The sequence below is a fragment of the Pipistrellus kuhlii genome, unplaced genomic scaffold (genome assembly GCF_014108245.1).
Source record: "Pipistrellus kuhlii isolate mPipKuh1 unplaced genomic scaffold, mPipKuh1.p scaffold_m20_p_14, whole genome shotgun sequence".
In the NCBI taxonomy this organism is placed as follows: domain Eukaryota; kingdom Metazoa; phylum Chordata; class Mammalia; order Chiroptera; family Vespertilionidae; genus Pipistrellus; species Pipistrellus kuhlii.
The window spans coordinates 25,269,374-25,296,376 of NW_023425449.1; the positions used below are offsets into that span (position 1 = coordinate 25,269,374).

The 27,003-nt window shown below is 38.0% G+C and overlaps 1 protein-coding gene across 1 annotated transcript; it reads right to left on the reverse strand.

Annotated features, from left to right (window-relative positions):
• Positions 1-1,008: 1,008 nt before the first annotated feature.
• Positions 1,009-26,826, reverse strand: BPNT2 (3'(2'), 5'-bisphosphate nucleotidase 2). The gene is made up of 5 exons (XM_036436968.2): positions 26,188-26,826; positions 16,647-16,809; positions 15,703-15,798; positions 8,550-8,711; positions 1,009-6,890 (listed from the first exon to the last, which is right to left on the reverse strand). Exons 1-5 carry the CDS (start codon positions 26,578-26,580, stop codon positions 6,619-6,621), a joined length of 1,086 nt encoding a protein of 361 aa, XP_036292861.1. The 5' UTR covers positions 26,581-26,826; the 3' UTR covers positions 1,009-6,618.
• Between the last annotated feature and the right edge of the window lie 177 nt (positions 26,827-27,003).

Below are 27,003 nucleotides of genomic sequence, written 5' to 3' on the forward strand. Positions count from 1 at the left end.
ACTCAACCAGATCTGAGTTTACCCCATCTGATCTAAACAGGTCTTGTTGCAGATAAATATCTAGATGGTGCTCTTCCTGTGGACGTTGTGGAACTGAGCCAGTGCTCAGAGTGGGAGGGACAGTGAGGGGGAAAGCAAAGGTCGCGCACACTTGGCTGCTGTCACCAGTGGTTGGCATGTGTTAGTCTCTGTCCTGCTGCCCAAAAGTCACTGTCTTGACATTTTTTGTTGACTTTTGCTTTAGCATTTGCTGTCCTCAACATCTTTCTTTGTGTCCAGTGCTTTCAGGTTTTATTAATCTCTCTGTCCATGTAAGCCAGGAAATCTTTTCCAAGAAGTAGCCTTGGGACCTTGATAACTATTCAGAGATGTTCTTTTTTCTAAGACTTCAATTTTTAAACTGCTAGAGTCATTAAACATTGTCTCTGAGTGAACTGAAGATGAAAACTTTTCTGGGAAAAATATTTTTTTTTTCTGGCTGGAAACACTTATACTACTCAAATTCATGCAAATTACAAAAATATATCCCCAGTAGGGGGTGTGCAAGAGGCAGCTGATCAATGACTCTCTCTCATCGATGTTTCTAACTCTCTATCTCCCTTCTTCTCTGTACAAAATCAATAAAATATATTTTAAATAAATAAATAAATAAATAGAAAGGATCCAAATTATAGCTATGTTTGTCACATATACCCATTCTCAAACTGCTAACTTCTGTGAACATGGTGAGAGAGAACAGAGAATCCCGCAAAATTGAGTTCAAAAGGAGATACATTCAGAGACAGAAAGCAGGAGTTATTAGGGGCTGGGGAAGGAGGATGCAGAGTGACTGATTAATGGCTACAGTTTGGACCAATAAACAGGTTCTTCAAATGGATAGTGGTGACAATTGTACAACATTGTGAATGTATTTGATGCCTCTTGAATATTCACTTAAAAATGGTTAAAAAGGTAAATTTGTTGTATAAATTTTACATAGTGAAAAAAAGAAAGTTGAGACACACTGTATCAGACATGACCAATTTATTTGGAAAATTCAAATTGTTTGGCAATGTATATCCAGGGGCAGAGTTTGGAATAATCATTTCATTGGAGGCAATCACATTTTCTAGAGCTAATTGGCCAAGTGATAGTAACTGAAGCACAATTTTAAAAAATAATGTAGTGTGTGGGGGGTTAAAATAATAAATATTTGCAGAGGAAACAAAACAAGCAACCAGCTTATACAACTGAGGCATAAGAAATGCTAATGCTAGTCATAACCCTTTATTCAATTTAGTTCAGCATATAGTAAGCACCTAATTTGTACAAGACATTGGCCTAGCTGTTGGGGTTGAAGTGGAAACAGAAAATTCACAAAAATATATAATCCCTGTCCTTAAGTTTACACCAGCACATGTATAAATTAGTCTTATAAGGAACAATAACAACAAAAACAAAACAAAAAACTGCTCTAAAAACACGGAGGGGGATAGTGTTACTTCTTTGTAAAGATTAAAGTCTGAAATGGGGACACCTCCCCACCCCTAAATTTGGTGGTGTGGGTGAGGCATGGTACAGCATGCCAAGTACAGAAAACTCTGGTGCCTAAGCATGTCTTGGCAACAGGAAGTGGTCTAGTTCCTCTACAGCTTTAAATGTGTTAGGGGAAGGGTACTCAAAAGTATTTTTATTTTAATCACTTTCATCAACGAAAGAGATTAACAGGAAATGATGATAAATAAAAATTGTTTAAAGAGGCAGGGACACAAGACTGCCATTTCATAGTTTTAGTGTAAACTCAATCCCTTGTGTATGTATATGTATCTAGTAGCTTGAGTAACACCATCAAATGGGAAAAAAACAAAGGCAGCACCAGTTCATTATGGTTTCTCCCATTAGTCCATAAAGCTAGCTTTCACTACTGCCAACGGTGGACATAAGGATAGATGAAAATTGAAATCCATATTTTGTACATAAATTAAATTCCATAAACATTCCCTCCTTAACTCAACATAAATGAAGAAGGGGGTTTCATCTCAGGGAAAGATAAGTCTTTGTAGCCTACTTGATCTAACGACGACTTGGTATGCTATATTTCCTATTTAAAAAAATACAGGATCTTTCTTGAATAATAATTTACTATGCGTGTAACATACACCTCAAAGAGAATTTTAACAGTACGTTATAATAATCAAACATCAGCTTCTGCTTCTGCAATTACACAAATTACCTTATTATAACACTTTGGGAACCCTTACACACACAATGTATAACAAGATGTTTTACTATTATTCATCATCCTTAACTTCTGAAAGTTTGGCTTATATTATCTCAAAGGAAAACTATCTCATTTCCGCACAGAACTAATTTACCATCAAACTTAAAAAAATTATTAAATGAAAGAAAAAGCTTTCCTGTAAGCATTTACCAATGGAAAATTGCAACACAAACAGCTGCCAGGCTTTAAGGAAATAATCAGCAACTTACAAAACAGCATCTCATAAAACCAAAACCTCCTTTTGAAGTACAAAGTTTAATTCTTCTTGCCCTCATAGTAACTGGTAACCAGAACACTCCTCTACCTAGGAACTGTTCTGGTATGTAACACAACATACAATATTTTTTAACATTAATAAATTACTGATGTGGCACAAAGAATAAATAGATATTTTTTTAACCAAAGTGTCTCAGGACCAGGACAGATACAACAGCATGTGAAAATGTGTTAATAGTAAGAATTTGAAAGAATGTAATCTATCCTGGCCTTTACATTAACTGAAATTAAAAACCAAAGGATAAAGTTTCATTTCAAACCTATATTCATCTAGATGCCAGTTATAAAAATGTACTTTAGTTATAAATGCTAGATTAAGCAAAAGTAATTTTAATGGGTTTTCCCCAACTCTACTATTAAAAACATGAAAATAACTTAAATTTTAATGGCAAAATTTTCCCCATCTGTTAAAAAGATTGTTTTCCCTTATTAACATACAATGCCCTATTGTTAAGGCACAATTTTTTTTTTTTAGGATAATATGAAACCATAGATTAGGTTTATTTCACAAAACAGTTATAAGACAATTTTTATACTATAGGCATACTCTAAAAATAATGAAATATGTCTGAAATTCAACCAAGATCTAAAAGGAAAAATTCTTTCCATCCAGGGGCAAACAGCACATTGCCAAGATAAGTAGCTGCAGTTAGGCAAATCCAAATAGTTGCCCGTTTTTAACTGGCTAGAATGTATCCATAAGGCCATTTCAAGGTGTTATCAAGGGTAGGCAAGCAGGGTATTTTCTGAGAAACAGGGGTGGCACTCCTGCTTTCTTTTATGCTTGGGCCACCAGGGATGGTTGTCACCGTAAAAGCCTGAGTGAAACCCAATATTTGAACTAAACATCTGAGGCCAGGGCCCAGTTCCTGATCACAGGGGTCAGAGCAGATGTTTGCTTTGCATCCTCCCCTTGCTACCCTTCCCTGAGCTATCCTTCCTCTTGTCTTAGCCAGTGCCCCTCCCCCACTTCCTCTGCCCCAGTTTACACAATTCTGAAAGGGTGCACCCAGCGAACGGGAAGTTTGCACAATAGCTACTTAAAACACATAAATCAAATTGCTTATTTAATTTCATTATACAGCTTTAAACAATCATTAATTTTAAAAACTAAATTTTGGGGAAAAGAGACAATACCAAGGACATATATGACCTATCTTGTAAGGTCCTTGTAATCGCAACTGAAATAAGGATTCAAATATGAAAACTAATAGAAAAAGCAAGTTTTCTCAAACAGGCTTATATACCCAAACTCATATTTCCTGCATATTCCTTCTTTGAAGAAAGGGTTGGAAGATTTGCTTTGTGAAAACTGAAGCATGGTTAGTTAGATTTGACAGCATCAAGGTCTGTGATCCATTTTAAGGTGATTTTTCTTTGCTTTATCAGGAGAGTCTGAAAATTAATGGTCAGCTAGGATTTCACCAGGATTGATCTCTCACTGGAGTCTGTTCTACTGTTAAGATTTCAGCAGTTAATCTTGAGAGAAATAGGTCTAAGAAAGAATTCCTTGATAAGGTTTGGGAAGAGTCTATTGATTAAGAAAGAAGAGCAGAAATATAAGAACTTTTAAGGGGCTGGGGAGATAGGGAATGATGTAGGAATGAAGAGACAGTGGAAAAGGACAGCTGATGGCTACTGAGGTTATTCATGCCACTGCTTCTTACTGACTGCGATGTGTGAAACTCAATTTTAAGGGAAAATTATCTTCTAAAGAACAATGAGGGACAGGGAAGACCAAGAGGAGGGGAGGTGAGGGTCACTAAAAGTAAACTCTAGTTTTCGCTACATTTTAGAAATAATTTAAGTAATTCTGGGAGGAGTTATATGACTCACTCATGAGGTGTTTGACTGGTATGTTCTGGCATACAGATGTCTCATGTAAATATCAATACTGTTCTTTGTAGTTACAATGTATACTGACTTTTAGAAACAAAATTAAATAAACTTTCAATAAAAAGCACTTAAAAATCATGAGTAACTAGACTATCCAACAAATTATAAAAATAATACATTTAACTGTCAGTCAGTATCTTAATTTTTGCACACAAGTTCTTCAAAGTCATTATCTACACGCAAATTAATGCAATTAAAAATAAAACCAAGCAATCATGCTTGCTAGTATAAACTATTCCCATTTCCATTAAATCAGAGTTTCCACATATTGCGGAAAGAAAACCATTCCAATTCTATTTCTTACTATGCCAGTCTTATTTCCCTAAGTATGACATATTACAGTGACACAATGCTTTTATACCATGGTACTCTGGAAATAGCATATGCCTTTGCCATCTCTCCTAAGAAAAAAGGATTCATCTCACAGCTACTAAATAAAAATATGCAATCTTCAATATTTTGTTCAGCATTCTTAAGTCCTATTTAAATATCAAGTGTTCCAATTACAAAAATTCTTGAATAAATTTATATTGAACAAAAGCCTATCTATTGAAGCCCAGATTCATTACCAGTTGCTAGAGATTGGGTTGAAACAGGTGCAATATACTAAATTTAATTTCCTAATGAGGAATTAGAGCTTTGGACAGTGTAATAACCAAACCTAAAGTTGTGTGCACATTCCACATGTGAGGATGTCCACTCGGGTCAATTTTATCTCTAAGATAGGCAATAAATGGAAGGTTGCTTTAAAGTTATAAAAGAGGAAGAAAGAAGGGAGGGAAGGGAGAAGGAGGGAGACAAAATAATCATGAGAAATCCATCTCTTGATCAGTGTATTATGGAACACAAAGAGAGCGAAGTCATGTGAAATAATGGTATTGTTTGCATACATAAAGTTTTCAGACATCACAATGAGAGAAATCTGAGATCCCAATGATATTTCACAAAGCAAGATTGCAATTAGTGATACAGTGAATACGTCATCTTTCTTCCAACCAGATTTCGCATGCTGAATAGAAAAATAATGCTTCAAATATTAACACCAACTTTCATTATTTTAATCTGAAGGACAACCATAAAATATCTCAGAATTTACTACTTTGAGAATTTGGTAAAGTTAGAGCCATTTATTAATGCTAAGAGCAACCATAACTCATTCTCAATGAGAGAATCCCTATATGCAAACCTGTCAAATTTTTTTTAAAAATACTTAAACAAAGCTTTTGAAAATAATGAAAGCTAGCTCAATTTATACAGTGTCAAATTAACTTTCAATTAATAGAACTGTTTCCATTTTTCCATAGTGCCTTATAGCACATTATGTCCCTAATGAAAAAATATACTAAAATGCTAATGCTATCCCTGAAATCTTAATCCAAAACTTACACGTAAAAGACTAAGTGTTCAAGAGAGAATGAATGAAATCATGCACTATCTATAGTGCAAATCAAAATCAACGGCAAGACGCCAGGAAAGCTGAACCCCTGGGTACAAACACATTTTTCTTTGTAGAAACAAAGCACACACACAAAGAAGTTACAAGCAACCACCATGTATCTATATTTTCTACTTGCTGGTGAACCTGTTATTAAAATTTCGAAGAAAAAAACAATTTAAGCTTATTCTATTTAACCCATAAGAAATATTCAGGAACAGATAAGTAGAACATTTGCTGCATATTAACGAACAGGTAGCTTCTTGTGCTTTCCATCTGAACTCAGGATAAAAACCCCAACACACTTTGTTTTTAATGAGATATAAGTAAAAAGTAATATTAAACATCTATAGGAAATCAATCCTTTCTTCAGCCCAATTTTACATGAAAGTACTAACAGTGAAGATTCATGATGTTGTGTGAAAATGGTGACTCATAACAATGTAGACTCAGCTATAGATTTTAATTCACGCGCGCACGCGCGCACACACACACACACCCGCACGCCTTTTGTATGACAACTGTACGAAAATAGTCTCAAAAATAAAAACAATACTTGAGACACGAAGCAACCCATCTCCCCTGATCTTGTATCCTATTACAGGGAAAATAAGTCTCTGATGCTTCATAAATACTTTAAAAAGTTCGGGATGGCCTTAACCATGCAGAGTCTCCACCAATGATTTGAAGCTTCCAAATTTCAGGCTGACCATGCAGCTCTGGAAGAGCTGTCATCTATAATCAACTTTGCTTATTTGTGTCCCATCTTCTCTAGATCTGGGAGTTTTTTGACCAGAGCTTGGTGGTTCATTCCGATGCTAGCCAGGAGCCCACCGTCAATGCCGTCAGAACCAGTGTAACTGATTTCTTCACCATTCAGGGTAGTCATATGTCCCCCGAGGGCTTTTAAGATGGCATTGCCAGCACATATGTCCCACTTTTTGATGTATGTCACATGAATGTATACATCAGCTTTTTCTTGATTCTTATCAGGCACATCCAAGAGCGCTAAAACTTTATAACCTAAAAGATAAAAGATAAACAGGTTACTGTTGGAAAGACTTTTGAGCACACTATGGAAAACAAAAGCACAGGGTGTGCAGGAGCTCTCTGTACTACCTTTGCAACTGCCAAGTCTAACATTATTTCAAAATAGGTGTTTGAGGTTTTTTAGCAAAGTAATGGCACAGACATTAAACCTGAGTGAACAAAAAATATACTGCAAAATAACTTGTTATTCTCAAGTATAACCAAATATATGTCTAAATTTTTTTTTAATATATATTTTATTGATTTTGTACAGAGAGGAAGGGAGAGAGATAGAGAGTTAGAAACATCGATGAGAGAGAGTCATCGCTCAACTGCCTCTTGCACACCCCCTACTGGGGATATGCCCGCAACCAAGGTACATGCCCTTGACCGGAATCGAACCCGGGACCTTTCAGTCCCCAAGCCGACGCTCTATCCATTGAGCCAAACCGGTTTCGGCAATGTCTAAAATTTTTAAATTTCAACTACTTTGTGGTTGTTTTATATCCACAGGTTTCATCTGAATACCTAGAAAGGCTAGATTTGAAAGAAGAGAATATAAAATAACACTATTATCATATGTCCTCTATGTAATGAGGTAGAGTTTAAAAATAAAATATTAAGACAACTGCAGAAGAAACTGGGTCTAGAACCTGGTTTATCCATTCTTACTGAGTATTTAGCCATTACCTTTCTTAACCAACCTAACAAAGTACCTTTAAGAAAAGAATAAAGTCATATCAAGAAAAGCAGATATATGTAACCAACAAACTAAAACTATAGGCTTACAAGTTAATAAGCAATTATTTCCTCTTTAGTACTGTGCTGAAAAGGTTTTCAAACACAAATGTTTCTGACAATTATTTGCCATTTATTTGAATTAAAAGACTTTTATGATACTAAACAGTATTCAAAACAATGGTGGGCAAATGACCTATGAGCCAAATCTAGGCAATGGCCTATTTTTATATAGACCTCAAGCTATAAATTATTTTTATATTTTTGAAAGGGTAGTTTAAAAAAACAAAACAAAAACCAGCATGTAATATAGACCATATGCAGCTTATAGGGCCTAAAATATATACTACCTTCCAGAAAAAGCCAGTTGACCCCCTCACCCATAATATGGGCCATATTACAGAATATGCACTAAGCTATAGGTGGGCACTAGACTGGCTCATCCCAGACATACAGGCTAAAGAATTCCGGGGTGTTAAAAATAATCCAGAGATTAGCCACTGTAACGACACATATTTCTGGCATCCTTTTACCACGTGAAACATCATAATGTACTTGGATCTTTTCTTCTCCTCTCCCTGAGTAAACTGATAGAACTATTTTGAAATCAGATCATATATAAAACAACCATTGACAGATAGTACATCACTGACAATAAGATGCTTTTGTTACTTGAGGAACAGAAATCACTATTGTGAAATTGTGTTTCTACTGAGAGAGATGTCTCTGTCAAGGAAGCATGCATAACTGAAATCCCACCCTAGAAATCACCAAGTAGGAGACCAGGCTTACTTGAAAGTACCCTGACTACTTTCATGTTCTTCCCAAGCATATGGCAACCAAATCTTTCTCCTGACATAAGCCTGGACCATGCTGGGAACACTTTACAGGCATCAAAAGGGAGCAGAAACATACCAGCACCACCAGCCGGGATAATTGTAGTCTGGTTTCCAAAAGTCTGAAGAGCAACCTGTTTGACCATTCCTGAATGGGAGCGAGATACAACAATCCTTGGGGTCTTCTCATTGTAGGAAGAGCGGGCTTTCACATTTGACCCACCATCTACCATTGCCCAAGCTGAAAAGCAAATATAATATCCGTTAATAGCACTGGAGTTTTAAAATCCTCAATTCAAAGTAACGAGAAACTTAAGAAAATTCTCTTCCACAGTTACTTGTATTTTTTTCTAAAACAGAAGCTTTATTTTTTTTCCCCCGAGGACAAAGTACTACATTTATTTATTTATTTATTTATTTATTTATTTATTTATTTACATTAAAATAGGCACGTATTAAGACAAAGCTAAAGAGCTCCCTGGGGGGTGGCAGCTGAGTCGTCTTCACTGGATCTCATTGCAACTGAATCGCTCCTTGCATCTAAGCCAGCTCCCTTCCCTCCCTTCGCAAACATAAGCCCAAGCCGCCCCTAGTGAACATTCTGCATGCCAATCTCTCTCTCAAAGTTCCTGGAGAACCCAACCTGTGACAACCTATGACACAAGCACAACCAATTACACCAGATAATTTAAATTTTAAAACTATTAAAGAGGTAAGTTAGGTTTACATATCTGCTTTGTCAAACAGTATAAGCAATGGTACTAGATTTCAAAAAAGAACAGAAGTTTTTAAGAAGGAGGGGAGACTCCAGAGATGGCTGGAAATATTTTTATTGGTTTAGAAGTGTTCTTCACTGTCTACCAAACTATACAAGAAAATAAAACTTCCTCAGAATTATCCCAATTAGATTGTTGTTCTATTGGTCACTCACTATAGTATAAAATATAGTCAACCATGGCTAGCAATGAAAGCAGCTGCATTACTACATATTCCTGGATGCAGAAAAAAGAAAAAAAAAATTTAAAGTCTGGGTTTCTGAGTTCCCCAAGGGTGATGACAGTCTCCTGGACTCTTCTCACACTTCTTGCTAAAACCCCCGCATAGCAACAAGGAGATTAATACAAACTCCCTTAATCAATGCCTATAAGGAGCAGAGAGAGGATAGCTATCAACCTAAATTTATAATAAGGGGAATAAATACCAGAGATAGCTGAATGAGTGCTGCAACTGACCCCAGGGTGGGGAACATGGCAGGAGCTCACAAAGTGCCAAGAGGTTAGAGGACCGCTGGTGACAGAAAGTCAGCCAGGATTTATTCCCAGAAGGAAAAAGACCTGAAACTTGGTAACAGAGCAGTGAGAATGTCAGAGGAAACTGGAATAAATCAAGCAATGCTCTGAGGAATTTGGAGTCACACTTTTATTCACCGGTAGGCTCAGTGAAAATGGATTCAAATTTTAAGCCCCGCTAGAAGCAGAACTTTCCTTTTTATTGAAGAGCCAGCCCTATGTGTGCTAAGTGGTTATCTTGCTGGTGGCCTTGAAAACAACACAGTTCTATCCAATTAAAAAATGCACCTGGCATGGCACTGAGTATAGGCATATCTGGTCTATGGCCTACATAGGGGTGTCGAACTCAATCAAAGAAGGGGCCAAAATCTAAAATCCAGACTAAATCGCGGGCCGAATGGTTTACTGAACAGTCATAAATTGTCATTGTGATGGAAACGCAGCGGAGTGCAGTGATGACAGCGCGGTGCGGGCCACATTGCAAGGCCTGGCGGGACGGATTTGGCCCGCGGGCCTTGTGTTTGACACATGTGGCCTACAAGGTCAGACAGCCAAGTTTATCTTCCTTATTGTCCAAGCAGGCTAAAGCAGACTAGAAAGCAAAGTGATTTTTTTTTTTTTTTTTTTTTTTTTTAAATAAGAGGCCGTCTAAAATATAGTAGAGAATTCCAAACAGTAGTTTTACAAAATAGGGGTTAGCCTTCTCAAGAAGAGGCTTAGAGAAGACATGAAACCAAAAGTGAAGTCTTACTAACATACTGGATGATGTACAACATATTTTAGGATGTCTCCCGAAAAGAGAGAGAATTTGGAAGACAGCAAATAAAACTAACAAGAAGGAAGGGTTGAAACCAGATGGAATCAAACAAGAAAGAAGAAATGTAAAAAACAGAAAAGGTGCCTGATAATAAAAATAATGCCTTCCTCATGCTAACAGAAAAGAGCTCCTGAACTGAGAATCACCAGGCTCCAAATGATTCCACAGTAGCTGGCCAAATATGAAAAAAATGTTAAACCACAATGTCCACCTAAATATATAAGAAAACACAGAGAACAAAGATTAAAACATTTCAGGCTACTTGAAAATTTATACAAAGCAGAGAAAAAAATTATAATACAGCATTCAAACATAATTAAAAATAAAAAAACAAAATTAAAAAAGAACCTGGCTGGTGTGGCCCAATGGTTGAGCATCAACCCATGAACCAAGAGGTAACCGGTTTGATTCCTAGTCAGGGCACATGCATGGGTTGCAGGCTGGATCCCCAGTAGGGAGCATGCAGGAGGCAAGCCAATTGATGTTTCTCTTATCAATGTTTCTATCTCTCTATTCTTGTTCCTTCCTCTCTCTCTAAAAATCAAAAACATTAAAAAAGTAAAAAACTATGAAACAATAACTCAAGATGAACAAACAATAGAAAGACATAAAATGGGAACTCATAACACAAGAAAGAAAAATAAAAGACAAAATCACTTAAGACTCCACACAAAATCAGAATACACAAAGGACAATTGACTTGTCCAAAAGCATAGCAAGCAATGAGACAAGCAAAAAGCCAAAACAAATAAAAGGAAAGAGAAAGTGACAGATGCAGAAGTCAGAGAAAGAAGAGTCAACAAATATACTGAGGAGTCCCTTAGAAAGAAAAATAATGAAAGAGATCTAATCTTTAAAATTATGATTCAAGAAAATGTTCTTGAAATAAAAGAAGACCTAATTGTCCATACTGAGAGACATACTATGTAGACATCTGACCAGAATGCCATATCTGAGTCAGAGATAAGCTTTATTATTAGACTACAAAGATAAAGCTCTTTGGCATTCCAGGCAAAAAAGACCCAGCCCTTTCCAAGGGAAAGAAAATCAATTGTCAGCCTCTTTGCCAATAAGAATCAACATGTGCCCACACAAATACCACAGCAGTTCAACATTTTCTACATTATCCAAGAAAAAAAGGGCATAAGATGAGAGCAATGAATCAATTTAATAAATATAAGAGGAAACCAAAGATAGGAAAAAGATATTAGAATAAGGATATGTAAATGTTATCTCAGAATTGCTTGGGGAAACTCAAAAGATACCATTTAAATCTGAAGAGTTAAAAAACAGTGCAGAAAGATAAACATTAAAAAAAAGATATAAATGGTGGGTGGTCAAGAAGAAGGCTAAAACTAAGCTGACTTAACTGTTGCTCATAGGGGAGAACCAACAGATAATTCCTTAAGAAAAGGACCATATAATATTAAGGTATAAAAAAACAAATTTAACCTAAAAAAATAATAATTCTAGCTTGAACCATATCGAATACACAAATATCCATAAGATCATAAGTATATATAAAAAAAGGAGAAAGCTTGCTCTTTCCCTCTACCTGAAAACATTTGTTCTTGCAGGCAGTTTTCACCCTAACTCCCTTAAATGAAAACTGGTATAGAAAAAGAGTTATATGCTTATCTTGTAAGAACAACATTTCAAGACAAATATATAAGTTCAGTTGATAGAGAAATTTCCCTTATAGAGAAATTCTAGCTATTACGTATAGAAAAAAAGATCCCATTTTACATATTTAATAGATGATAAAATTATTATGTGAAAAGTTTAACATGACTCACACCCTGGGAGGGATGGAGCAGGACAACATGAGAGTTCATCACACTACCCAGGAGGAGAGCAATTTAAAATTCATGAATTGCTTATTCATGTAATTCTCCATTTAGTATTTTTAGACCGTGGTTGATCTCAGGTAACTGAATCACAGAAAATAAAACTGCAATAAGAGGGAGACTACTGTATATAAAAATTTATTACAATTTTATATTTGAAATTATTCTTAGTAAAAAAATTTTAAAAAGAAAAAAATTCAAAAACTGAAAAAATAAAAATAAAAATCCTTTAATTTTTTTTTTTAGAAATGACCCAAAAATATGATTTTACTAAGAAGTGAATTTACAATGCTATATCTCTAGAGGTCAGTATTGTGTAAGAGAATCAAGATAGCATTATATCAGAAGATACTACCAGAATTATTTTATTTATTTTTAATCCTCACGTGAGGATATTTTTCCATTGATTTTAGAGAGTGGAAGGAAGAGGGAGAGACAGATAGAAATATCAATGTGGGAGAAACACAGTGATTGGTTGCCTCCTGTACATGCCCTAACCAGGGCCCCTCTCCCCTGAGGAGGAGCCTGCAAACGAGGTATGTGCCCTTGACTGGAATCGAACCTGGGACCCTTCTGTTCACAGCCAACACTCTATCTGCTGTGCCAAGCTAGCTAGGGCATACCAGAATATTTTTAAATAAAAATTACTAATTTAGGATTTTGAAAAATGTACTTCATGTTACATAAATTCAGTACATTCAGTCATAACACTGCTATGGACAAAATGAATCACCTTAAAAAACACAGTAGGTACTTAAATACTAATGACTGGTGATAATGAGGTAATGGTGAAAAGGTAAAATAACAGCTTACAGAATGTGTTTATTCTCTCTGTAAGATATGCTTTTTAAAAGTCCAGCAAGAGGCGAAACCGGTTTGGCTCAGTGGTAGAGCGTCAGTCTGCGGACTGAAAGGTCCCAGGTTCAATTCCGGTTAGGGGCATGTACGTTGGTTGTGGGCACATCCCCGGTAGGGGGTGTGCAAGAGGCTGCTGGTCGATGTTTCTCTCTCATCGACGTTTCTAGCTCTCTATCTCTCTCCCTTCCTCTCTGTGAAAAATCAATAAAATATATTTAAAAAATAAATAAATAAAAGTCCAGCAAGAAATAACATGTGTCCTGATCAGGAATCAAACTGAGCCACACTGGCCAGGGCTGTAACTTGTTTTAATAGCTACAATTTTCACTGTGTGGATATCTACAGTTACACATTTATAAATTACTTCATTAAAATACTACTCAAGTATCTCTTGCTTCTAAGAATTTCAAATTCAATGAATTAATCCTAAATCTGGTAAGAATTTTCATCAGCTTTACAAAAAACTGCCACCAATAAGAACTACTTCCCATTTACTATAATGGTGTTGCTAAATTCTGGTAAACGCACTATTTGACAGTCGGTATTCTGTAAACATCAATATACAGTCTGGATCTGAAAATAACAGTCCAAGAATAAGGCACACCAAACAAACCTTTGATCCAGGAATAGCAGGTCAACCTACACCTAATTAAGAACTATGGATTATTCTGGGTATCTGCTAACTAGCAAAATATGTTCTAGTATGCTGGGCAAGAAAGTTTTATCACAGAAGAACAGGGCATTTTATTAGTAACTTAAAAGAGTTTTTTTGGAACACAACTTATTCCTGTAAGTTAGAGACTTGGCTTTCTTATTTTAATGAGTTAGATAAGCCTATGAGGAGAAATACATGTTTTATAAAATATTTTTTCCCTCCATGGGTAGTTTCCTATCCCAGTTTTTCCCCCTGAAATGAACAGATGTGGAAACTAGGTTCAAAGAATGTGAATCTATTTGCCTATCTGATAGCAATTTCCTCTGCATTCCCTTTATTACAGTTCTAATTCTCTTTGAAGTAGCAGGCTCAGCTTGTAGCTAAGGGTGCCATGTGACATCTGGTCTATGAGATGAAGGAGAGGGCCAAGTTTATACAAAGAAGGGCTAGCTAGCATAGACCTACGTGTACCCTCTTTCCTCTTTTTTCCTGCCTAGCATAGACCTATGCAAACTGGAAGCGCCAAACTTTGAGTATATATATAAAAAAAAGCCATCTTCTAAGAAAAAAGCAAAAACAGAAAAGTCAGCTTAACAGCATTATAAAGCCACTAAAAAATCCCTACACTCTTGGCAGTCTTATTAGGTGAGAAAAATAAAGCTTGTACTTGTTTAACCATTATAATCAGATTTACTTTCTATGCAGCTAAAGGAAATCCTGATATCGAAGAGGCAATAAGGGACACTGTCAAAAGAATGAGGGCTTCAAAGACTTTAGCCCTGTACTTAAATATACACATTTTTTTAATTAAAAAATTCACCGTCTCTGTAATTCCTATTTTACATTCTTTCCAGAGTTATTTTAAGGGTGAAGTGATTTTATGTCAATACATTTCATAAACTGAAAATCTTAAACAAATGTGAGATATTTAAAAAGAGTAGTTAGGTCTTACAGTAACATTATAAACGTATGGTTTTCATTGTAAGAGCTGGTAAGCCCCTTTTCCATCTATAAAATACAATAACATTTTCCCTTATCACATAGTTATAAAAAAGTTGAATTGAGATAGCATTAAGTATATTACAAACTTCTAAATACTATACAAATGTTAGTATTCATGGATTATAATTATAAAAGTGATGTGCTATACTAATTTGCACAAAATTCCTAAATTGATTCATCCTTTAATTTAGCTGGATGAGCTTGAGGACTGTATCAATTTTTCGAGTCTCATGTTTCTCATCTCTAAGTGGGAATACTAATAGTAATTGTGACCCTCAGAAACTATATTAAGTGTATTAGTACTGCTATTGAGATTTTTCACAGTGACACCATCTATTTTTTATGTTGAGGATGATATTGCCCTTAAGTACCATAATGCCATTATGCCCTTAACCACCAAAGATCAAGCTCATTTTCTGATATGACAACAGATTTTGTTCAGGGTGGATCTCAGAATACACACAGAATCCAATGTGTTAGAGTCCTAGACCTCAGCTACTGGGGAGTCCATATAATTCTATTCCTCAATACACTAAGAATCTCTCATCTTTATTACACATTGTCTATCCTAGTTTAGACAGTCTGCTTTGTCATGTACTCTGAGGACCAACAATAAAATCCTTACTGTCTACAGCAAAGGGGTGAGGTAGGGGAGGGGAATGACTCTAATAATTACAGAGCTACAGCTGAGATTCTGACAGAATGGTAAGCACTATACACAAATGATATAATAACATCAGCTCTTGCTCTAACGTATTTCTTACCTGTATATTCCGAAAATGGCTTATGTATTACTCCTAGGACAGGTTTACCATATACAGCCACACAAACCATAGTAGTGACATACTTTCGAAGATCCTCTATGAGAAACAAACAAACACAATTGTTAAAGTAACATATAAATTCAGGATATAATGTTATAATTTACTTCATTAAAAATTTATGTATATTTTATAAAATGTCTTTCACAGTCAACAATCCCCTCAGAGGCTAGCTAGCTAATAAGAACCAGTTTAAGGAAGTAGTTGAGTTTTGGTTTTATAAGCAAATTACCTGGGTTATTCCCCAGATTATCATTTTATCAGGTGCATTTCTTTGGGCAAATAATTTAAATTCAGTTTCCTCATCTGTAAATTACAGACACTAAGTACTCATCTTTAAATATTAAGATTATTTTTAATTTTATTATTAAATTTAAAAAATAACCTTCTCTGCAAAAGGGGTAAGCTCACTATATATTATGACATGTACAGCCCAGCAGGTATGACTCAATGATTCAACATCGACCTATGATTTAGGAGGTTACAGTTCAATTTCTAATCAAGGTACATTTCTGGGTTGCAGGCTCGATCCCCAATAAGGAGTGTGCAGGAGGCAGCCAATCAATGATTCTCTCACATCACTGATGTTTCTCTCTCTCTGAAATTAATTTTAAAAAAAAAATAACATATACATATTAAAAAAGGAGTATAATATACATTGGTGGGGTTGGGGGGGCAAGGTGAAGAGACATTGAGAATAACCAATCCAGTGCAAATGGGTCCTATGATACTGCTACATTAATCTAGCTGTCTTAAAATCTAATGGAAAAGTTGTCTGAGATTGGTAAAATATCTACTACCATGTATATACTACCTGCCCTCATTCTGATTTTCTGATATATAATGAAAATCTAAAATTTGAGATCAATTTAAAATTTTAAAATTACCTGTATACTCCTGTGTAGCATCAAGTGGGTCGATCCAGACAGTAACACTTTCTGCTGGTACCTCCTTGGGGGTGGCTATTTCTTTCAAGATGTCCTCAGGAATTTTACGATCCCATAAGATAACTTCCTGATCCGTTGCATCCACATGTTCTTCTGTATTTATCTGCATCAAAAAAGAGATAATAGTTAAAAAAACTTTTAGAGTAAGAAAGAAAATCACTACCTAGGAAAGCACAAAAGAGAAAAACCTTTCAGACAAAAATCACATAAATTTAAAGTAGGTAAATTAATATATATATTTTTTAATTTCAAGACATTTCATTACAAAATGAAACTATATTATAAGAAAAATTCCAACAATATTTTGTCTTCAAGTACTTCCCAATCTAATATTTAAACTTTTGCTTGTTGTCAAAGACAAAGACTCTAAATATAGAAAATATAAAGTAAGCCTCAAAGAAACAAGCAGGTACTGTGCTTTCTGACAAGCTCCCTTTCCAGAGCAGATCAATGTGTTACACTGTATGTGATGCCATGCCTAGACCCCATTACTACAGAGTCAGAGTGTTTATAACACTAACAGTATATGAGCAAAGTCATACAGGGTGAAAACCCACAGATATCAGCAATCTCTAGAAAGAACCCTGAAATATCCTAAATTGACATTGAAGAGGTTAAAAATAGTAATATTCCTGAAACTCTAAGCCACATAAATCATAAAATATTTCTAATTCAGTGTATAGTAAATATCCAACTCATCCACTCATTTTTTCCTTTGTTGGTTTGCAAATGTTTACTGATTCTTACTTTATACCAGACATTCATGATGTTGATCAACATGAGACAAAAGTTGGGGAACTTACATTCTATTGAAGGAGATAAACAATATACAAAATAAATAAATAAGCATGTGGTATGCTAGAGAAAATAAAATAGGAAAGAACAAGAAGTGTGTGTAAGAGAGTAGAAAAGGATTGTTCTTTAAGATAGGGTGGCTAGGATTATTCATAATGGCCCCAAAATGGAAACTACCAAATGTCCATCAACTGACAAATGAACAAAATGTGGTACATCCATACCATTGAACATTATTTAGCCATAAAAAGAAATGAGGGAATGATTCATACCATAGCATGGATAAACTCAAAAGCATTATACTAAATGAAAAAAGAAGACATAAGAGACTAAATACTGGATGGTTCCATTGTATGTGAAATGTCTAGAACAGGCAGATCTATGGAGATAGTATTAGTGGTTGCCTGGGGCAGAGGGCAGAACAGGGATTCGCAGTAAATGGGCACAGGGTTATTTTTGGGGTGATGACATTTTTTCTAAAACGGATTAATGACAATGGTTGCACAATTTGGCCTATTCACCAAAAACTACTGAATTGGACATTTGAAACGAGCAAATAATATCACATGTAAAATATGCTGCAATGAAGTTGTTAATTTGTTTTTACAAGACGGGGTAGCTAAAAAAGGCAAGACTGAAAAGGTGGTATAAGAGTGAAAATCTAAAGGATGTGAGTCTAGCAAGTATGTAAAGGGCACACACTCCAGCCCATGGAATAAAAAAATCCAACAGCCCTACGATGAGTGTGTGCCTGGTATATTCAGAGAACAGCAAGGAGGCTAAAGATGAGGTCTGAGGTCAGACAGGAATGGAAGCCAGAAGCTGAAGAACCCTGTAGGAAGGACAGTCGGTTGTCCTCCATCAAAACCACTATTAATAATGTGCAGAGTCCTAGCCATTATAGAAAGCTAAGACAGATGAGGGCATGGGAGAGCAGCAAAATATGTAACTGATATGATTACTGAAAAAATTCAAAAAAATTTGTAGCAATATTATAGAACAAAATTAAGTAGCTTGGTACGATGTGAATCATTATCAATCAACTATATTTTTATATACTAGCAAGAAATATTAAAAACATTTAACATAAAGAAAACCATTTATACTAACAACAAAAATAAATTATCTAGAAATAAATGTACCTAAGATTAGCAAAAACATTAATGCATTTATTCTTGCTGTGAGTTTTCTTTTTTCTTTTTTTTCTTTGCCTCATTGGTGTGCTATAAGTTTTCTGCTGGACTCTCAGATTCCCAGAAAGATATTCTTATTTATGAGTAACCGCCAAAATCTATGTTCTGTGAGGGAATGTCAGTAGAGAATTCCTGCCATCTCGCAGACATCACTCTACAGTATTTTGTATCACCATGCAAAAACCACAGACTAAATCATGTACAGTATACAAAAAAATTTTTTTTTTTAAATTCTGGTTTAAATCGCCATCTATCCCATATTTGGATTCCTAGAATAGCCTTTGATTCCTCTGTCTCCTACAGTGTATTCTCGGATTCATTCATTCATCAACTATTTAATGACTACACAAGCTAAACTCTTTTGGGTACTAAGATATAATAATGAACAAAAGAGACAAAAATCACTGCTTTTTTGGAGCTTTCTTTCTCAACCTAGCTACCTGCCATCTTCCTAAATGAGACTGATTATATTACTCCCTACTTAAAACCTTCCAATAATTTCTCATTACACAGAGACAAAATCCAGGCTGCTTACTATCATCTACAAGGCAAGGCCTGGATGATCTGTAACCTTTCTCTATTTGCACTCTTATTTACTACATTACAGACTTACCTGTCCCTTGGCCTCAAGGCCTTTGTACTTGCACTCTTTTGCTCAAATTCTTTTACCAAATCTCTGCATGATGGTCGGCTTCTTATCACTCAGCTCTCAGCTCAAAGGACCGTGCCTTAAGAGTGGCCTTCCACAACTACCCATGGCCAAAGCATGATCCCCCAATCACTCTTCCCACATGTTCTTACTTATATTTCTTCAAATCACTCTTCCCAAATGTTCTTACTTTTATTTCTTATCAATATAAGTCACTTATTTGTTACCATGTTAAGTATCTATCTTGATCTACTACAACATAAGATCCGTGTGTTCAGACACAGTTCCTTCATTACTGCAGCTCCATCTCCACTGCCTATATACCAGTGCCTTAATAATAGGTGCTAAATACTTCTTGATTGACAACATTATTCTTCACTAATGTAGTTTCATTTCTTCTCTATAACCATTCTACTCAATCTACTCTCCCTCCCCCATCTCTACTGCTTATCTTGCCCTAGTCTTTAACAGGGAATTGAATAAAAAGAAGAAATTAAGAATTCAAAACACAATTAATGTTATTTACATGACAATTCCATTACTTTGGGGTTAAAGAGGCTTTCGGTTAATACCTTAAGAAGGTACCATTTACATAAAACATTAAATCTTAATAAATTTTTAAATATATTGTCTCAAGCTGTACCTATGACACAGTAGGAATTCAATAACTATTTTCTAAATGGATAAACACTGCTCTACCTATCTCATTCTCCTCCCTTTTCAGAAGTCTTTTTCTATAAACTATTATACCTCTATAAATAATCTTTCTGAGCTCCAGTTACCAAGTGCTAAAAATGGATGACAAATATCTCTCTCTACAGGGTTCTTTGTATAATTCAATGGAATAGAAAAGGTAAAACAAACAGTATAGTACTTAACACAGAGTAAGCATTTAATAAAAGTTGGCTGCTACTATTAAGTGTCTAGAGGCCCGGTGCACGAAATTCATGCACTGGGGCAGGGGCGGAGAGGGGGAGGGGGAACTCAGCCTGGCTTGCATCCTCTCACTGTCCGGAACCCTCGGGAGATGTCTGGCTGCTGTGGAGGTGCCACTCCTTTTCCGCTCACTAGCTGTGAGCCCGGCTTCTGGCTGAGCATTGCTCACCATGTGGGAGCACACTGACCACCAGGGGACAGCTCCTGCACTGAGCGGGACCAGATCAAAACCAGCTCTCTCACATCCCCTGAGGGGGTCCTGGATTGCAAGAGGGTGCAGACCAGGCTGAGAGACCCCACTGGTGCACTATCGGGGCTGGAGAGGGACGCAGGAGGTTAGCCAGCCGGAGACCACAGGAAGGCTCCAGGGCATGTCCAGCCCATCTCGTTCAATCCTGATCAGCCAGACCCCAGCTAACCTATCAGTCAGAGCATCTGCACCCTGGTGGTCAGTGCTCATCATAGTGAGCAGTTGAGTGGCCTCAGCATATCATTAGCATACTATACTTTGATTGGTTGAATTGATGACTGGACAATTGGACACTTAGCATATTAGGCTTTTATTTATGAAGGATTATTTTCAGTCTTTGTTATTCTTGGTTGTAGGTACGCATCTTCCCCTTTCACACAATTTTCTTTCATTAAGCAATTCTGTCCACAGCTGGTTTCAATCAATATCACATTTATGACTCACAAATTTATATTTCTAATTCATAAATATCAATAGCTTCAGACTCATATGTATTTAACTATCTCCTTAACATATTCCCTTGAACATACAAGGCACCTCTAACTTAAGTCTAAGATAACACTTAATCTGCCCTCTAGTACTTGTTATCCCTTTCACCACTAGCAAAACCAGAGTCTTTTTTTGACACATCGCAAAAATTTTCTCATATCCTTCAACATCTAACTTGTCTACAATCATAACTCTAATTCAAAATGTATCATCGCTCACTTGAAAAAGCCTCCTAACTGGTCTACCACCTCTACTATTCTTCAAGCATCTATCCTGAGTCCTTCCAATCATTCAAAACTATAATTTAAGAGTACACTGTAGTTATACCTCTTAGAATACCTTATATATAGAATCAGACAGATCTGATATGATACCGTTTCCCCGAAAATAAGACACTGTCTTATATTAATTTTTGCTCCCAAAGATGTGCTAGGTCTTATTTTCAGGGGATGTCTTATTTTTCCATGAAGAAGAATACGGTACACATTTATTGTTAAATGAAAATAAAGGAAATTTATTACCTGTATACCATACGGTAGTACGGTAGTTGTCAACACAAACCAGACAAACTGTGAATCCTACAGTATCAAGAATTTACTCATTTATTCAATGACAATCATGTCGTCATCTTCTGGAACATCATCATAACAATCCAATTCCTGAATTTCCTGGTGAATTTCTTGTGACTCCATTTCTTTCAGAATCCAAATCTCTCATATTTAGCCTGGGGGGGGGGGGGGGCTTATTTTTGGGGGGATGCCTTATATTTCACTCAGAAGGAAACCTGTAAGTAGGTCTTATTTTCGGAGGATGTCTTATTTTCGGGGATCATTAAGTGAATCTCTGTGAGCCTAAGATTACTTTCTAGCTGTATATCCTTTGGCAAATTATTTACCCTCTCTAAGTCTCAATTTATCTGCAAAATGGAGGTAATAGTACTCACCTCCTGTTTTTGTCGAATAAATAAATAGAGGCAATAAAAACTTAATTCAGTGTTTGCCAGAACTAAATAAATGTTAGTTAGTAAAACAAGCTAGTAAGTATAACTCCCATCGCCCAGGTTCTGGTCCTCATCTCCCACACAGGTATTTTAAAAGTCTCCTGACTGGTCTCACCCACTCCAAGTGCCCAAAACCAAAACAAAGTATGGCACATTGCAAGCTTTAAGAAAAGTTGGGTAAATCTTTTAATACTCTAGGACTGAACTAAAGATCTAGTCCAAACTTTGAAGAGTTTGGCATATGATACAGCTCCTGCCTACCTTTCTTCCATGTGCTTCTGATTCAGGCTCATCAGGCTACTTGATTTTACTATAGTAAAATCCTCTATTGGGCCTATCCCAATGAATTTCTTTTTCTCTGGTTGCAATGTTTATTGAAACACTGATTATCACATTGTTACCTTAATTATAAAGGAGAGGAAACTGTAACACAAGTTTAATATTTGGTATAGGCTGGAGACTAGACAAGATGGCAAAGGCAGAAGTTCTTTGTACTATACTAGAACTTCTCAACTTTTCTAGTGGGTACTCCTGGTGAAAGAATTTAACTCCTATTCTACAATAGAAGATAGGAAGACATGGACACAAGCTGCTCCTACCAGCTTGGAATACCATGCTTTATCTTAAATCATTGTCAAAATTCTGAACAAGTCGAGATGAGGACAGGAGCCCCTCAAATAAAGAATACCCGGGTTACGAGCTCGACCCCCAATGTGGGGTGGGGCATAAGGGAGGCAGCCTATCAATGATTCTCTCCCATCATTGATGTTTTCTCTCTCTCTCCATCTCCCTTCCATTATGAAGTCAATACAAAATATATATTTTTAAAAGAATTCCCTTTACTTTAAATCATAAAGATAAATCTAAATTTCTCTGTTGTGTGTTTCTCTGCAAATCCACTCCAGCAATCTTCAGCCTTCATTTTTATCATATACACAAGGATAAAAGACGCTGTGTCATACCAATGCTGCATTTATTATTTTCACACAGTGAAATCAAACACTGCCAATGTGTTTAGGAAGAGAATTGCTGCCCTGAGAACTCAACAAAGATCACTAACATGAAAAAAGTTAACTATAAAAGGAAATCCAGGTATCCTAAGCCAAACTTGAGTTTTCTTAGGACAAACATGAGTAGGGCTTCTCAACGTGGGCACAAGTTGAAAAATTAGGCCAGGTAATGCCTTGTTATGGGCTCCTTTTCTATGCATTGTGGGTTATTTAACCTTTACCTACAGGATGTCAATAGCACTCTACCCCCAGTTGTAAGAACCAAAAATCTCCAGACACTGCCAAATGTCCCTTAGAGGCAAAATTATCCCCAGTTTAGTTAGTGCTCCAGAGCAGTGATTTTCAGCGGGTGTGCTGCAGGAGGCACACTGGTGTGCCACAAGAATTTTTAAAACATGGAATACCTCTTTCTTGTCAATGCCCCTGGCTCTACAGCAACAGTTCTGAACCTGTGGGTTGTGACCCACAGGTTCAGAACCACTAGCAGGGCCGCCTAAGACCATCAGAAAACACAGACATTTACATTAGGATTTCTTAGCAACAGTAGCAAAATTATAGTTATGAAGTAGCAACGAAAATAATTTCATGGGTGGGAGTCACCACAACATGAGGAGCTGTGTTAAAGGGTTGCGCAGCATGAGGAAGGTGGAGAACCACTGCGCTGGAGTGACATGCTATATTGTTTTTCTGAGGGGGGAACTTCATTAGGAAAGCTCACCCTAGCCAGTTTGGCTCAGTGACTAGAGCCCTTGTCCTAAGGCCTGAAGGGTCCCTGATTTAATTCCAGTCAGGGCACATGCCCAGGTTGTGGGCTCAATCTCCAGTGGGGGTGGTGGTGGGGAAATGCAGAAGACAGCCAATCAGTGATTCTCTCTCCATCATTGATATTTCTCTCTCTCCCTTTCCAAAATCAATAAAGTGTATATGTGTGTATACATAGGAAAGCTCAAGCATCTTACTCCAGGAAAGTAGTGGGAGAACAGACCTCTTTCCATTTGCATGGGCACCAGTATAAAAGAAAAGAGTATCTGTGGTCTCTTGATGCTAATTTTCCCTAAGAAAATAAACTGAGCGGGATTTGATTTAAGTTCCTTACCAAAAAAACTGCAGGTGAGGCTTCAAAAACAGCTATACATTTAAGACTGTACTTCTGCGTGCTGGGGGAAGGGAGTGAAAAAAGACTCTATGGCTGAGTCTGCACTTAGATGGCTACATCTGGCCTCTAGCCTAACAGCATAGGGACAAAAGGAGATAGCTCAACATGACACTAACCTATTTTGCCATTGTATGAATGAACATAGCCTCCTCTATTCCACCAATCACCAACCAAAATGAACACTGAAGAGTACATGCAAACATTCACACAATCCCAAGAAAATAAGGAGACTTCAACACCCACAATTCCGAGAGTTTAGGTTTAGTGTTTAATAAAAGGCAGCTCTCTACCCTTGGCAGCTGTTCCCTTAGTGTTTGCTAATGGATTCTGAGCAAACTCAGAATCCTGTGGAAGTTACCCAAGACAAAAGCTTTGGCAGAAGTGAAGTGGGCTGGAGTTGGCATGTGAACATACATGAACAGATTTACATTTCCAATATTTAAGAATGCTTTTATCTTTACCTTAAAAAAAAATTCAACTGTGCTTACTATATTTCACCATTATTGCTTTTAAGCTTGCACCATTTTATTTCCCTAGGTCCTAGGAGACCACACTATAAGTTCTGTTTTAAGTAGCCTCCTAAAATGAAGAGTTAAAAGATGATATAAACTGTGTAGTCAAGTGCCATGAGCTTCAGATTTCCCATCTGGAAAGTGGGCATAAATAAAATTTACTTCTGAAGTTGCTGTGAGGATCAAATGAAGTCCTGTGTGGCCAGTATCTGGGCACTAGAATGTACTCAATAAATGTTACTGTTGCTACTGTTACAACTATGAAATTCCTGTTTCTTCTACCAACTCAACACACAGGGAAGAACTCTGTGTTTTGGAGATCAGAGAGATGCAAACTGTGATAAAGCAGGATAGGGCATAAGAAAAATTGAAACGTGTTTGAGAATTCTTGTGTGAATTACATCTGGTATTCAGCAGCTCATGATGAATGCCAATGTTAATTGCTGCAAAAATTTTAAGAAAAAAATTAAGAAAAGGAAAAAAGACAGAAAGAGGAAGAGGAAGGAAGAAAACCACAAACATAAAGATAGACTAGAACAAGGGTCACATATGGTATGCAATTCTACAACGACAACACTCGCCTAACTCTTCCAAAGAAGCTCCAGGTTAGATTTCCTTGTTGATCTAATTAATTCAATTCCACTGGAAACAATTTTTCTTCCCAGTAGCCAAAAATGTCTGAATTTCCCTACTACAGCAATGCCTTACCAGAAAGATTCCTTACCAGGAAACTACCCAAAGAAAAAGCAAATGCTCTTCAATTCTTATTTCCTGGCGTAAACAAGGGATAGACAGTTGAAATGAAGTTGCTGAGAAATATACTGCCAAAAAGTTCCTTTAAGGGCCCTCAAAATAAGACCCATGAAGAGGGTCCTGATAACAACTACAACTACAATGAATCATAAGTATCCATCCCACAAAGGCCAGGCGCCACACCACCCCGTCCACAGCTGCTGACCTTTCATTGATTCCTGGTAGGTTAGCCAGAAAACGTGTGTTCATACAGTCACCACCTTTCCCAGTAATTAAATCAGGGATGGCTAGAGGACCCTGGGGGTTCTAGTGCAATCCCTTTCATCTGACAGAGGAGCCTGAGGCAGGACCTGTAGTGGGTAGCTCAGCCCTTTGATGTAAAAAAACTCTCTCTCTCTCTCTCTCTCTCTCTCTCTCTCTCTCTCTCTCTCTCTCTCTCTCTCTCTCTCTCTCTCTCTCTCACACACACACACACACGAAGGGGCCAGAAGGACTGGGCCCTTGCACTGTCTGCAATCTCACCCAGCAGCTCTTGCAGAAACTGCGTGACCCTGAGCACCTCCAGCTCAGCGTTCTCCATCTCCACCCACATCTGTAAAATGGGAGCGGGAGCTCCACGTCCTGGGGCTGCGGGGAGGCGTCCATGGGATGGGTGGGGAGGTGTCTATGGGATGGGGCCCGTTCCCAGGCTCCCCCGCCCCCCCCGCTCCTCCGGCGCCCGCGGCGGCACCCACCCACCTGCACGTTGGGGAAGGCGGTCTTGAGCAGGTAGAACATCTTGCGGTTGGACAGCACGTCCCCGCTGGTCATCTTGTCGTCGGCGCCCTCGCGCGTCTTCCCCTTGGACTTCTCGTGGAGGACGTTGCTCTCGCGGACGCGCCTCACCTCGTCGCCCCCGCGCACGGCGGCCAGCACCGCCACGGCCAGCATCTCGCGCAGGTCCACGGAGCCGCCGTCCGCCGCGGCCGCTGGGCCCGCCGCCGCCGGGCCGCCCGCCGGCTCGCCGCCCAGGCCGAAGAGGCTGAAGCGGCCGGCCAGGAAGCCCGAGTAGAGGTGGTAGAGCACGCCGAGCCCCAGCAGGCAGAACACGGCCACCCCCAGCGGGGACAGGCGGATGCCCATGGGGGCCATGGCGTCCGAGGAGGCACGGCGCTCCGGGCGGCGGCCTTCACGGGCCTCCTCGCCGCGCTCCCGGGCCGGGCCCCGCGCGCTCTACACCGGCGCCCGCCCCCCGGCGCCCGCGCGCCCCATCGCTCCTTCCCGGGGAGTGGCTGAGAGCAGCGCACCTTCGCCGTCCCGCGTGCCCAGCTCCCCGGGGCGACACGGTACAGCCGGGGCTCACATCCACGTTAGCCAACTGCCGGGAGGTGAAAGGGGAGCGTGGGTGTGTATCCGGGTTACGCGGAGGGGCGGGGCGAGAGTAAGGGGGCGGGGCGAGAGTAAGGAGGCGGGACTATCCTGGGGGCGGGGCGGCTGGCTACGTGCTCTGGGAGGTGATGGACCGGCTGCCTCCTTTCTTTGGGATGGCGCTCAGTGTTTGGGTTTTCTAGTCGC